The sequence below is a fragment of the Somniosus microcephalus genome, chromosome 17, assembly GCF_052327205.1.
Source record: "Somniosus microcephalus isolate GS21.2 chromosome 17, FLI_Smic_1.0, whole genome shotgun sequence".
NCBI lineage: Eukaryota > Metazoa > Chordata > Chondrichthyes > Squaliformes > Somniosidae > Somniosus > Somniosus microcephalus.
In genome coordinates, this window is record NC_141003.1 from 9,270,557 (window position 1) to 9,285,141 (window position 14,585).

At 44.8% G+C, this 14,585-nt stretch overlaps 1 protein-coding gene across 4 annotated transcripts in view; it reads left to right on the forward strand.

The window, feature by feature from the left end:
• Nucleotides 1–14,585, forward strand: part of cfap54 (cilia and flagella associated 54) — an 859,633-nt gene that overhangs the window by 373,980 nt on the left and 471,068 nt on the right. For all 4 annotated transcript variants that reach the window (XM_086009903.1, XM_086009902.1, XM_086009901.1 and 1 more), the window contains one exon: nt 13,137–13,294. In XM_086009903.1, coding sequence (XP_085866029.1) covers nt 13,137–13,294 — 158 coding nt within the window. The remainder of the gene's footprint in view (nt 1–13,136; nt 13,295–14,585) is intronic.

Sequence of the window (14,585 nt, forward strand, 5' to 3'; positions counted from 1 at the left end):
TCTGCTCCTCCCGACACTGGCCTCCCAACACTGGACAAAATTTTCAGAGATCCTGTGATTTCACATTATTTTGGATGGAAAAGTTATGGGCAAGCCCCAACAAGTTGCCAGTGACGTGGGTCTCAGAAAATGTAACCCCATAGCTAATCAGTATGCTACTAACAATGGAGATATACAAGTCAGTCTCCCATGACATTACATGGGCAGACAGGACTAAGTGCAGTTTTTAGGTGAAGTGGAGGATAATTGGACTGGAGCCTCGGCAGGGCACTGACACTGGAGGTCAGAGGGTTAAGGTACAGGAGGGTTAGAGGTGAGGAGGGTGGGGAGGGCGAGGAGGGTTAAAAGCCTGGGGAAGTGGGAGCATTTTTAGAAGTGGGTGAAGACAGGAATGGTAGCAGTTAAAGGCTAGTTGGAGGGGAAGAAGATCATAATTTAGTAAAAATCTGGGAGAGTTAGGGAGAGGTGGTATAGAATTGAAGGTTGCCAGAGAATGCTGGAGCAGGGCTGGAGCGCAGAGGCTGCACTGTTGAAACCAGTGACACCAGTACTTCAAGCCTGGCCAAACAGAGATCAAGGGGAAAAGTGGGATGGAGGAAAGGTAGGGCAGGGTTAAATACTGAGAGAGGCAAGTAGAGTACGGCTAGACAGCCAGTGAGCAGACCAGGGGAGAGAATGCACTGCAGCAACTCACCAAGGCTTTTTTGACAGCACCTCCCAAACCCACAACCTCTACTATCTGGAAGGACAAGGGCAGCAGGCGCATGTGAACACCATCATCTCCAAGTTCCCCTCCAAGTTACACACAATCCTGATTTGGAAATATATCGCCATTCCTTTATCGTCGCTGGGTCAAATTCCTGGAACTCCCTCCCTAACAGCACTGTGGAAGTACCTTCACCACACAGACTGCAATTATTCAAGAAGGCAGCTCACCACCACCTTCTCGAGGGCAACTGGGAATGGGCAATAAATGCTGGCCTTGCCAGCGACGCCCACATCCCATGAACGAATAAAAAAAAGGTAGAGAAGAAAGCTGGGTAGCGCATTTTCGAAGGAAGAATGAGGAGAGGCAACGTAAACTAAATGATAAAATTCCAAATGGGGTGCAGGAATAGAGAGACCTGTGGGCTCACATACACAAATCTTTGAAGGTGGCAGGACAAGTTGATAAAGCTGTTAAAAAAACACACGGGATCCTTGGTGTTACAAATAAAGGCATAGGGGATCATTTTAACCCCAAAAATCGGGTGGGTTGGAGTTGGGGGATGTTAAAATTCTAAAATCCCAACCAGCCTCCAACCCGCTCACTTCCGGTTTTAATGGAGGTGGGCCGGGGGGCGTGGGTGACCAACCCGCTCCCAGGAGGCGGGTTGGCCATTTAAATATTGTAATTTGGCTGCGTGCCTCATATTTAAACTGTTTTACTGGTTTAACCCTGGTCGGCTAGGCTTCCCGGGCAAGCCTGTAGCTGAAGGGAGGCGAGGACTGCTTCGTGGAAAGGGTGACTTTACAGCACTGGTTGTGGGCAGCAGTGCTTCCTCCCAACCGACTAAGCTTACCTTCTTCCCTGCCCGCCATCAGACCCCCACACCCCTCACCATCAGACCCCCCACCCCCTCACCATCAGACCCCCACCCCCTCACCATCAGACCCCCACCCCCTCACCATCAGACCCCCACCCCCCTCACCATCAGACCCCCACCCATCCAAAGCCCCCGGGATCGGACCCCCCCTCGGGATTGGACCCCCCTGGATCCAACAACCCCAGGGATCGGGGACCAACCCCCATGATCCAGACCCCCCACCCCCCCTGCCACGCTAACACAGACCCCGCCCGACAGGTTCCAGGCAGGAAACCTGCTAGAAAAAAAATACGCACGCTGTTGAATTTTAAGGGACCCAAACAAAACTCCTCCCCCCGCCCACTCATGGCACCTGCCCCAGTAAATATCGGGGCCACAGAGTACAAATGCAAGGACATTATGCTAAACCTTTATAAATCACTGATTAGGCCTCCAATTCTGGGCACCACACTTTAGAAAGGAAGTCAAGGTCCTGGAAAGGTGCAAAGGAGATTTACTAGAATGGTACCAGGGATGAGGGATTTCAGTTACCTGGAGAGACTGGAGAAGCTGGGATTATTCTCCTTAGAGCAGGGAAGGTTAAGAAAAGAAAACATAGAAACATAAAAACATAGAAAAAATAGGAGCGGGAGTAGGCCATTTGGCCCTTCAAGCCTGCTCTGCCATTCAATATGATCATGGCTGATCCTCTATCTCAATACCATATTCCTGCTTTCTCCCCATACACATCTTGATTTTCTGAGCCAATATCCTTTTGCCTGTCTTTGCTCTGATTTCATCTTTTACTAACAACGCCACCCCACCTCGTTTTCCTATTTGCCTGTCTTTCCTAAATATTGAATATCCTTGGATATTCAGCTCCCAGCCTTGGTCACCCTGCAGCCATGTCTCCGTAATCGCAATTATATCGTATCTGTTTTCATCTATTTGCACTGTTAATTCATCTACCTTATATTACTAATGCTTCGTGCATTCCGATACAGTGCCTTTAGATTTGTCTTTTTAACATTTTTAGACATCTTAACTTTTTTTGTACTATGGCCCTATTTGTCTTACCATTTTTGCTTACCCTATTTGTTAGTGTACTCTTTTGTTTGTACGCTCTGTCCCTTCCTGACACAATCTGGTTATCCTTACCCCAATCACTTTCCTGCACTGCTCCCTTGTCTCTTTTTAGCATTCTAGATTTCTCTCCACCGGGATCTTCCCACCCCTTATTTAGTTAAAAGCCCTACCTACCTCCCTAGTATATCCTAGGGTACTTAAGGAAGTGGCCCTAGAAATAGTAGATGTATTGCTGGTCATCTTCCAAAATTCTATAGACTCTGGCACAGTTCCCATAGATTGGAGGGTAGCTAATGTAACCCCACTATTTAAAAAAGGTGGTAGAGGGAAAACGGGGAATTATAAGCCTGACATCGGTAGTGGGGAAAATGCTCGAGTCCATTATAAAAGATGTAATAGTGGAGCACTTGAAAAACAGTGACAGGATCGGGCAAAGTCAACATGGATTTACAAAAGGTAAATCGAGCTTGACTAATCTACTGGAATTTATTGAGGATGTAACTGGTATAGATAAGGGAGAACCAGTGGATGTGGTGTATTTAGACTTTCAGAAGGCTTTCGATAAGGTCCCGCATAAGAGATTAGCGTGTAAAGTTAAAGCACATGGGATTGGGGGTAAGGTACTGATTTGGATAGAGAACTGGTTGGCAGACAGGAAGCAAAGAGTTGGAATAAACAGGTCTTTTTCCGAGTGGCAGGCAGTGACTAGTGGGGTTCCGCAGGGATCGGTGCTAGGACCCCAGCTATTCACAATATATATTAATGATCTAAATGAGGGAACTAGATGTAATATCTCCAAGTTTGCAGATGACACAAAGCTGGGTGGGCGTGTGTGTTATGAGGAGGATGCCGAGAAACTCCAGTATGATTTGGACAGGTTGGGTGATTGGGCAGATGCATGGCAGATGCAGCATAATGTGGATAAATGCAAGGTCATTCACTTAGGTGGCAAAAACAGGAAGGCAGATTATTATCTGAACGGCAATAGATTGGGAGAAGGGGAAGTGCAACGAGACCTGGGTGTCCTTGTGCACCAGTCGCTGAAGGTAAACATGCAGGTGCAGCAGGCGGTTAAGTAGGCAAATGGTATGTTGGCCTTCATAGCGAGATGATTCGAGTGCAGGAGCAAGGTTGTCTTGCTGCAGTTGTACAGGGCCTTGGTGAGCCCACACCTTGAGTATTGTGTGCAGTTTTGGTCGCCTTATCTGAGGAAGGATGTTCTTGCCATGGAGGGAGTGCAGCGAAGATTCACCAGACTGATACCTGGGATGGCAGGAATGACGTATGAGGAGAGATTGGGTCGATTGGGCTTATATTCGCTGGAGTTTAGAAGAATGAGAGGGGATCGCATTGAAACTTATAAAATTCTAACTGAACTAGACAGACTAGATGCAGGAAGGATGTTCCCGATGGCGGGGGAGTCTAGAACCAGGGGTCACAGTCTACAGATAAGGGGTAAGCCATTTAGGACAGAGATGAGGAGGAATCTCTTCACTCAGAGAGTGGTGAACCTGTGGAATTCTCTACCAAAAACGGCAGTTGAGGCCAATTCATTGGCCCAGAAATTGGCGTCGGGGGCTTCCCGCGGGTGCAAGCCCCCGACCTACACTTACATAGCGTGCCGACAGTTGAAGCCTGGCCCTGCGTGGATTTCCTGTCAGTGGCCCGGTTCAGCTCCCGGCGCGCTGTGCTTGCGTGATCCAGCGGCGTAGTTAGTTCGATGAGCCGGCTGGGATCACGTGAGCACTGGTCAACCAATCGGAGGTTGCAAAAGTTCACTCATGAGTTTGATAGTACGAACTGTCAAACTCATGAAAACTCCGGGCGCCCAAAACAGTACTTAAACTTCAAATAAAAGTTTTTTAAAAATCCCACTAATTAAATGAACTATTAATAACTGTAAAAAACTATTTTAAACAATTATTCAAATTTCTGAAATTTTTTTTTTTTTTTAAATCGGGTCTAAAAATACACTTACCTTACTGTAAAGTCTTTAAAAATAATAAACCTGTGGAAAAAAAATTCTAACTTTAATTATTAGACCACTTACCTTTGAAAACTAAGTCCTTACGTCTGCTTTTTTCATTCGTAAAAAGTTGAGGCCTTCACGCACGGACAAACCTTTAAAAATAAAGGAATTTCAGCGCGCACGCGCAGACTCCTGCGCACACGCGTTCGACCTCTGAACCCCTTGGTTCAGAGGAAAGGAAATGCCGGTTTCCGCGCATGCTGAAAACCGGCAATTCCATCGGGCCCACGCGTGAGTACCCCGCCCGTACTCACGCGTTGGGACCCGAATTACTGGGCCATTAAATATATTCAAGAAGGAGTTAGATATATTTCTTAAGGCTAAAGGGATCAAGGGATATGGGGAGAAAGCAGGGACAGGGTGCTGAATTTGGATGATCAGCCATGATCTCATTAAATGACAGAGCAGGCTCGAGGGGCCAAATGGCCTACTCCTGCTTCTATCTTCTATGTTTCTAGTTATTCGATTCGCTAGAACTCTGGTCCCAACATGGTCGAGTTGTAGTCCGTCCCAACAGAACAGCTTTCTCTTTCCCCTTACTGGTGCCAGTGCCCCACGAATCTAAACCCATTTCTCCCACACCAATCTTTGAGCCACGCATTCATCTCCCTGATCCTATTGACCCTATGCCAATTTGCTCGTGGCTCCGGTAATAATCTAGAGATTATGACCTTTGTGGTTCTGTTTTTTAATTTAGCCCCTAGCTGCTCAAAATCTCTCAGCAGAACCTCTTTCTGTGTTCTACCTATGTTGTTGGTACCTACGTGGACCACTACAACTGGATCCTCCCCCCCCCACTCCAAGTTCTTCTCCAGCCTGGAGGAATTGTCCTTTATCCTGGCACCGGGTAGGCAACATAGCCTTCGGGACTCACGCTCCTGGCTGCAGAGAACAGTGTCTATCCCCCCAACTATACTGACGCCTACTACAATCACCTTCCTTTTTACTCCCCCCACTTGAATGGCTTCCTGTACCACGGTGCCGTGGTCAGTTTGCTCGTCCTCCCCGCGGTCCCCGCACTTGTCCACGAGGGTTGCAAGAACCTCGAATCTATTGGACAAGTGCAGGGACTGAGGCTCCTGCAATACTACCTCCTGGCTCCCCGTACCTGCCTCATTCGCAGTCACACCCTCCTGTCCCTGACCACATGTCAATTCTGAAGTATTCAATCTAAGGGGTGTGGTTGCCACATGGAGCAAAACATCCAGGTAACTTTCTCCCTCCCTGATGTCTCGCAATGTCTGTAGCTCGGACTCCAGCTCCTCAACTCGGAGCCGAAGTTCCTCGAGCCGCAGACACTTACCGCAGATGTAGTCACCCTGGACAAAAATGTCCACAAGCTCCCACATATTGCAGCAGCAGCACATCTCCTGTTCTCCCATTATTTTACTTATTTTATTAATTAGATTAGTGTTAATCAAATTACTTACCTCCTTTAGTTTGTTAAATTAATTAAATTAAGTTTAGTTTTTTACATTTAGTTATATGTTATATGTTAACTTAAAACTTAGCCCACAGTCACTACCAATCACTTATCTGCCTTACTTGTGATGTCACACTGCCGTTTTCTCTTGTTGATGCAGGTCTGCTGCTGCTTTTATTCACGCTCTTGGGCCTCGGTCTGCTCCCGCTCAGGTCCGACGCCGCTCTGCGGGAGAAGTTAGGAAAAGCAAGCACTTCCTTCCTCCATTTCACTGAACTCCCACACTTACCAAACTCCCAGTTGTTCACGCTGTGCTCGCTGCATTCAATGCTGGCTGCACTCACAGGCCTCTGTGTTTATACTGTTTGTGACTCAGATGAGACAGCACTGCTCTGCTACTGTTTCAGGAACCAGTTTAATCCAGTTAGCTAATTAACTAACTACAGCAGCTCTCCAGCGGGAGAACTTGCTTGTTGGTCTCTGCTTAAGCCTGAAGAAACTTAAAAATTTAAAGTTTAAATTTTAACTTAAACAGTTGCTCTTACTTAAGAGCTACTAGCAATTAACACTAGATTTTAAAAAAGATTAACCCTTAAAACTCCCACACTTACCAAACTGCCAGTTGTTCACTCTGTGCTCGCTGCACTCAGTGCAGTAAGATTTACATTTATATAATGCCTTTCACGACCACTGGATATCCCAAAGCGCTTTACAGCCAATGAAGTACTTTTGGCGTGTAGTCACTGTTGTAATGTAGGGAACGCAGCAGCCAATTTGCGCACAGCAAACTCCCACAAACAGCAATGTGATAATGATCAGAGAATCTGTTTTTGTTATGTAGTCTAAGAATAAATATTGGCCAGGACACCAGGGATAACACCCCTGCTCTTCTTCAAAATAGCACCATGGTGTTATGTTCATAAATAACTAGACGTTTTCATTATGAGCAGCTAGCTTAGAGCTAGTCATTTATTCAGCCATGTGGACTAGTATACAGCATCCATCTTGACTACTGCCTTGTGGGTAGCCTAGTGCATCGTGGGTAGCCCACTCTTATATACATACAGCTCCACCTAGTGTCCCATTCTAGAATGACATGTTACTGATCATTACACCCCCCTTTGAGGTTAAACAAAATCAATATCAATCAATATCAATCAATCATAACGACATAAACATCTTCACAACAGTCAACACATTTTCAAAGCTTTACTTTATACTCAAAAATTAAGTCTATCAGGCTTTTTTACTTCGCGTGTGGACCTTCTCAGCACAAGTAAGTCTGATGTGTTTTCATGAGAGCCTGTATGTGTGTTTGTGTTAGATTGTTCTGGTGGTGAGTGACAAGATTCAGTTGCGGCATTGTCATCGATTTGCTCTTGGATAGTTTCTTGTGTTTTCAGGAGGGAACGGCGGTTCCTCCTGAGAATCTGTCCTTCCTCAGTTCTAACAGTGTATGACCTTGGTCCTACTTCCTCAAGAACTGTAGCTTTCCTGGTCCATGCATCTGGATCCTCAATCCTGACAACATCATCCCTTGTCAATGGTTTCAGAGTTTTGGATGACTTGTCATAGTATGATTTCTGTTTCAGCTTTAACAGTTGAAGTCTCTGTGTCATTTCCTTACTCTGCTTTTCTTTTGCACAGCAGGGTAGCGTGGTGCACAACTTGTGACCCATTAGGAGTTCAGCAGGTGAAGAACCAGAGTCTAAAGGGGAGGCTCGGTAGCTCAGCAGGGCGAGATAAGGATCAGACTTGCTTTCTGTTGCTTTCTTCAGTAACTGTTTGAGAACTTGAACACCTTTCTCTGCCTTACCATTTGACTGAGCATACAGAGGACTGGATGTGATGTGTTGAAAGTCATAATGTGCTGCAAACTGCTGCCACTCTTTACAGTTGAAGCACGGACCATTGTCGCTAACGGCAATCCTGGGAATTCCATGTCTGGCGAAGATGGATTTAACATGCATTTTGACACTGCTTGCTGATGTGCTTGAGAGCAGTGCCATCTCAGGATAGTTAGAGTAGTAGTCAATCACTAGTAAATAGTCTTTACCATTCAAATGAAAAAGGTCCATACCAACCTTTTGCCATGGTGCTGTTGGTAAGTCAGCTACTATCATTGGTTCCTTTGCTTGTTTGTTTTGGTGTTTCTGACATGTCTTACATTTGCCTATCATGTTCTCAATGTCCTTATTTATGCCAGGCCAATAAACAGTGTCTCTTGCTCTCCTTTTGCATTTTCCAATTGCGAGGTGTCCCTTATGAATCCTTTTGAGCATGTCTTTACGTAGAGCCTGTGGAATTACTATTCTGTTCTGTTTTAGTAATAGTCCACTTGCGACACTCAACTCTGATCTGATGTGATAGTACTTTGGACAGGAACCTTTTGGCCAACCATGATGAATGTTCTCTATTACTGTTTGTAACACTGTATCTTTTACTGTTTCTTCTGCTATTTGCTTTGATTTTGTGTCTGACATGGGCAGCGCAGCAGTGACCATACTCACATGAACATCCACGTCTTCTTCAGTAGAGCTCACATGACTCATTGTGGGTGCTCGGGATAGTGCATCTGCTAACACTATGTGTTTGCCTGGTGTGTAGATCAGTTCAAAGTCATATCTTTGCAGCTTCATCATGAGTCGTTGAATCTTTGGAGACATCTCATTCAGGTTCTTTTTTATGATGGCAACCAGTGGGCAGTGGTCTGTCTCAACTGTAAAGGTGGGAAGTCCATATATGTAGCCATGGAACTTTTCTAGTCCAACTACCAAGCCTAGACATTCCTTTTCAATCTGGGCGTATCGACACTCAGAATCAGTCATAGACCTGGAGGCATAGGCAACAGGCATCCAATCTTCACCCTCTGCTTGTAGCAAGACCGCGCCTAGGCCATCTTTTGATTCATCCATTGACATTTTGATTCTCTTTGTTGGGTCAAAGAAGGTGAGTACAGGTGTGGTTGTCAGCACTGTTTTGAGGTTCATCCACTCTTGTTCATGTCTTTCTGTTCATGCGAACTCATTTATTTTATGTAGCAGGTCTCGCAGACAGGCTGTCTTGGCTGACAAGTTAGGAATGAACTTTCCAATGAAGTTTATCATCCCCATGATGCGTAGCACTCCTTTTTTGTCAGTGGGTCGGGGCATGTTGAGTATGGCGTTTACTTTTTCCATATCTGGCTCTATTCCTTTACCAGATAGATTATCTCCTAGGAAAGTGACTTCCTGGACACCAAACTGACACTTGGCTTTGTTGAGCTTCAGTCCATTCTGGCGTATGCTCTGTAGCACTTTAGTCAGTCTCTCATTGTGTTCTTTCAGTGTGGAGCCCCAGATGATGATGTCATCAACATAGACCCAAACTCCTTCCAGACCTTCAATTATGTGTTCCATCACTGTATGAAAGATTTCAGATGCAGATATTATCCTGAAAGGCATTCTGAGGAAACAATACCTGCCAAATGGTGTGTTGAAGGTACAGTATTTGGTGCTCACTTCATCCAGATTTAGTTGCCAAAATCCTTGTGAGGCATCGAGCTTTGTGAAGTATTTGGCACCTGACATTTCACTGGTGATTTCTTCTCGCTTGGGAATCTGGTAGTGTTCACGTTTTATGTTTGCATTTAAGTCCTTTGGATCCATGCATATTCTTAGATCATTGTTCTTTTTCTTCACACATACCATGGAGTTAACCCAGTCTGTTGGCTCTTCGACTTTCCTGATGACTCCTAGTGTGGTCATTCTGTCCAGTTCTTTCTTGAGCCGGTCACGCAGGGGTGCTGGAACTCTCCGTGGAACATGTACCACTGGCTGAGCATCCTTCTTTAGCTGGATCTTGTAAGTGAATGGTAGAACTCCAAATCCTTTGAACACATCCTGGAAATTACTCACTACAGAATCCACCAAGTCATCTGGTCTGCTTATGGCACAGTTTATACGGTAGACTCTCTTGACCAGTTCTAAGTCCTCACAAGCTTTGTCACCTAGTAGTGAATCAAGTCCTTCAGCCACAACAGAAAACATGAGATGATGCACTTTGTCTTTGACTGTCACTTTAATTCTGCATACACCTAAGCTATCTATTTTCTGTCCATTATAGTTCTTCAGTAGTACTGACTTTTTCTGTATTTTGGGCTTTTCTTTCATATTTTTAATGTCACTCATACTGATTAAGTTTGCTTTTGCCCCAGTGTCTAGTTTCAATGTAGCTAATGCTCCATTTACCTGCAGTGACATTATCCATTTGTCCTCTTTTACTGCATTAACTTTATGTTCAGCATTGTCCATTCCTGAGGGCTGCACATTTTCTGTATCCTTTTCTATATTGTCACATGACACCATTCCTACAGAAAATGTCTCACGTAAATCAGTGTTCTCAATCACATTGACTTGTTGCCCTTTCTTTGTTTTTACTTTTGAAAAGCATTGTCTGGCAAAGTGATTCTTTCCATTACATTTTGTGCACATTTTTTCAAACACTGGGCATTGTTTTAACTGGTGTTTGTAACCACAGCGTTTACAAATAAAAATTCCTTCCTCCGATTGCTTTTCATTTCTGTTCTGCCCACGTTTCTTCCCCTTGTAGGACACAGCACCAACAGCAGCACTATCACTTACTACAATCGCATTATTATTAATTTCACTGAAAGTCTTCGCATGCTTTTGAGCTAGCTCACTGGCATGGCATATTTTCACAGCATTTTCTAATGCTAATTCGGTTTCTCTCAACAGACGTTCCCTGACCTTTTTATCATGAATACCAAACACAATCTGGGCACGAATCATGGATGATTTCAGTTCAGAGAAATTACATGTCTGTGCTTTCAGTTTCAGATTGGTCATAAAGCTATCAAAAGTCTCATTTTGCTGCTGTGTCCGTGAATGGAACACATACCTCTCATAGGTCTCGTTCTTTTTGGGAGAACAATGTGTATCAAATTTCTTCAGCACATCGTCCATCTTTTCTCTGTCCTCCGCTTGATCAAATACAAATGTATTAAATACCTCTATCACCTGCGGGCCTGCAACCGTGAGCAGCAACGCTATTTTCCTTGCGTCTGGCTTCGTACCGAACCCGATGGCAGCAATGTGGAGTTCGAATTGTTGTTTGAAAATCCGCCAATTGCAGTCGACATTCCCCGTGGGTTTCAAACCCTCCGGTGCCTTCAAATTCTCCATGTCGCGTTTCACAATATTCAGCAGAATTTAACAATCCTGGTACCATGTTATGTTCATAAATAACTAGACGTTTTCATTATGAACAACTAGCTTAGAGCTAGTCATTTATTCAGCCATGTGGACTAGTATACAGCATCCATCTTGACTACTGCCTTGTGGGTAGCCTAGTGCATCATGGGTAGCCCACTCTTATATACATACAGCTCCACCTAGTGTACCATTCTAGAATGACATGTTACTGATCATTACACATGGGATCTTTAACATCCACCTGAGAGGCAGACAGAGCCTTGGTCTAACATCTCATCCGAAAAGGGAAATTTAATTGGTCCACTATTACCTATCCAATCGTAGCCAAAGCATCTCCAACAATGGTTTCTCTTCCTACCCTGCAGCATTACCTCTGGAATCCCCCAAGGATCTGTCCTTGGTCCCCTCCCCTTCTTCATCTACATGCTGTCCCTTGGCAACATCATCCACAGAAAATGGGTCAGTTTCCACATGCATGCTGATGACACCCGGCTCTACCTCTCTGCCACCTCTCTCAATCACTCCACTGCCTCTGTGTTGTCAGTCTTGTCTGATGTCCAGTTGTGGATAAGCCACTGTTTTCTCCAGTTAAGCATGGGCACAACTTTTGTGATAATTTGAGCTTCAGTTGGGGGCAGCAGTGGGAACTGGCAGTACTGGATCGACTGCCTGTTATCCCGCTGAATTTCCCTTTCCATTGATTTCAGAGATCGAGGAGTGGGGCGGGGGTTCTTCGGCTGTTTTTGGCCTCCCCCGCATCCTCCCTGTCTTCTTGTAAATATCGGGGCCAGAATATCTCATTTGACAAATTGAATTGAGACTGAGCCACTGTACTTGAACAATGTTCAATATTAATTTTGTACCACGTGAACAAAGACATGACAACAATAGCCACTCGGAATGCCTGGCTACTACTGCCTATGCTAGAGTTATTAGATTATGGCATTGCTTAATAGCTTGGTGATGCATGTTAATTATTTATTTCATTGAAGTCATTTTTTTTCTAGCATATATGTCTGATGTTAATCAATAAGATTGGCTTGACTTGCTTCTTTCTAATATATTCCATGTAGAGCCACAAGAATAGAAGTCAATTTCCAAACATATTAACCCCTACTTTAACTCATCCTCACTCGCAAACTTCAGGCCACGGCCATTTTGGCTCACAGGCCTCATTTAAATAGACCAGGCCCAACTCTCACCCAAACCCAGCATCATTGACGTCAGGCAGGAGTCGGAGAAGTGCGGCAGGAGGTCACAATCTTTGACTCCTGCTACTCATGGCCCCCAAGAAAACATTAAAAAAATTAAACAATTTGACTTTTACGGCCTTCTGGGCATGATGATCCTTGGTGGTGGATTTCCCCGGCAAGGCCGACACCAGGCGCTGACCTTATGCCGGTTAAAAGATAGTCAGGGTCTGAATGACATCATCAAACGCCAACTTTTGAATGGGGCAAGAGCCTCATATGATGCTTGAAAGGCGCCTGTTAAAATGGCGTGGTGTGCATGTGCAGCATGGCTCCGGTGAGTGCCCCATTGCCAATATTTTAACCCCTCCCACCCCCTGCTCTCACTGGTCGGGGCTACGGTTGCAGTAGCCATTTTGCCGCTAGTGTCCTTTTCGAAAAATCTCTCTTTAAATCAGACCTAATAATTTCACATCTGTGAAAGAAAAAATTAAGTCTGAGTTTGAAAAGCAGATTTTCATTCTGTTGTGTTAAATAAAAATTTCTGTAGCAAATGCTGCTCCTCAAGTGACTAACCTTAAAGAAAGTCAGTTTACCTTTAACAAATTGTTGCTTTCATGTTGTTTACAGATATTCCTTTTTGGACCCCGATATCTTTACTCTACATGATTCTGGTGTTCTACTCGAAGACACAGAGAATGGCGATTCAAAAACGGTGCTACCAATTTCTGAAACACTACTGTATTCACTCGGAAGCAAAGAAAAGCCATCAGAAACAGCACACAGCTGTAGGTTACACTGCATTTAGAAAAATGGTCATTAAGCATCCAATTAAATAAATATTAAGGAGAGCCAACATGGGTTTGTAAAAGGAAGATCGTGTTTGACTAATCTAATTGAATTTTTTGATGATGTAACAGAGAGGATTGATGAAGGGAATGCAATGGATGTTGTCTACATGGATTTTTGGAAGGCGTTTGACAAAATTGAGGCTCATGGAATAGGTGGGTCAGTGGCAGCTTAAGGACATAAAACAGCGAGTTGTGGTAAATGGCTGTTTTTCAGACTGGAGGATGGTAGACAGTGGTGTTCCCCAAGGGTCAGTGCTGGGGCCACTGCTTTTTTTGATATATATAAATGACCTGGATATTGGAATACAGTGTAGAATTTCTAATTTTGCTGATGACACCAAACTTGGGGGTGTGGCAAACAGTGATGATGATACCAATCGACTGCAACAGGACACAGAAAGGCTAGCAGAATGGACAGACAAGTGGCAGATGGAATTTAATACAGAGAAGTGTGAGGTGATGCATTTTGGCAAAAGGAACAGGGAGAGGCAATATATACTTAATGGCACAGTTTTAAAGAGTGTGCAGGGACAGAGGGACCTGGGAGTTAAAGTGCATAGGTCTCTGAAGGTGGCGGGACATATTGAGAGAGTGGTTAACAAAGCATATGGAATCTTGGGCTTCATAAATAGAGGTATTGAGTACAAAAGTAGAGAAGTTATGCTGAACCTTTATAAAGCGCTGGTTAGGCCATAACTGGAGTATTGCATCCAGTTCTGGTCACCACACTTTAGGAAGGATGTGAAGGCCCTTGAGAGGGTGCAGAGGAGATTTCCCAGAATGGTTCCGGAGATGGGGGATCTTAGCTACAAGGACAGGTTGGAGAAGATTATGACGGGTTTGGATAGGTTAGACGGTGAAAGGCTGTTCCCACTAGTTGATGGTACAAGGACTAGGGGACACAGATTTAAGGTTTTGGGCAAGAGATACAGGGGGGATGTGAGGAAAAACTTTTTTACATAGCGAGTGGTGATGACCTGGAATTCGCTGCCGATGGAAGTGGTGGAAGCGGAGACACTCAATGTTTTCAAGGAGAGACTGGATAGGCACTTGAGGGAAATAAACTTGCAGGGCTACGGGGATAGAGCGGGGGAATGGGATTGACTGAATTGCTCCACAGAGAGCTGGCATGGACTCGATGGGCCGAATGGCCTCCTTCTGTAGCATTATGACTCTGTGGGGAAGAAATTGGGTAACGCCCCGTTTGGGGCGCAATTATCGGCCGGGC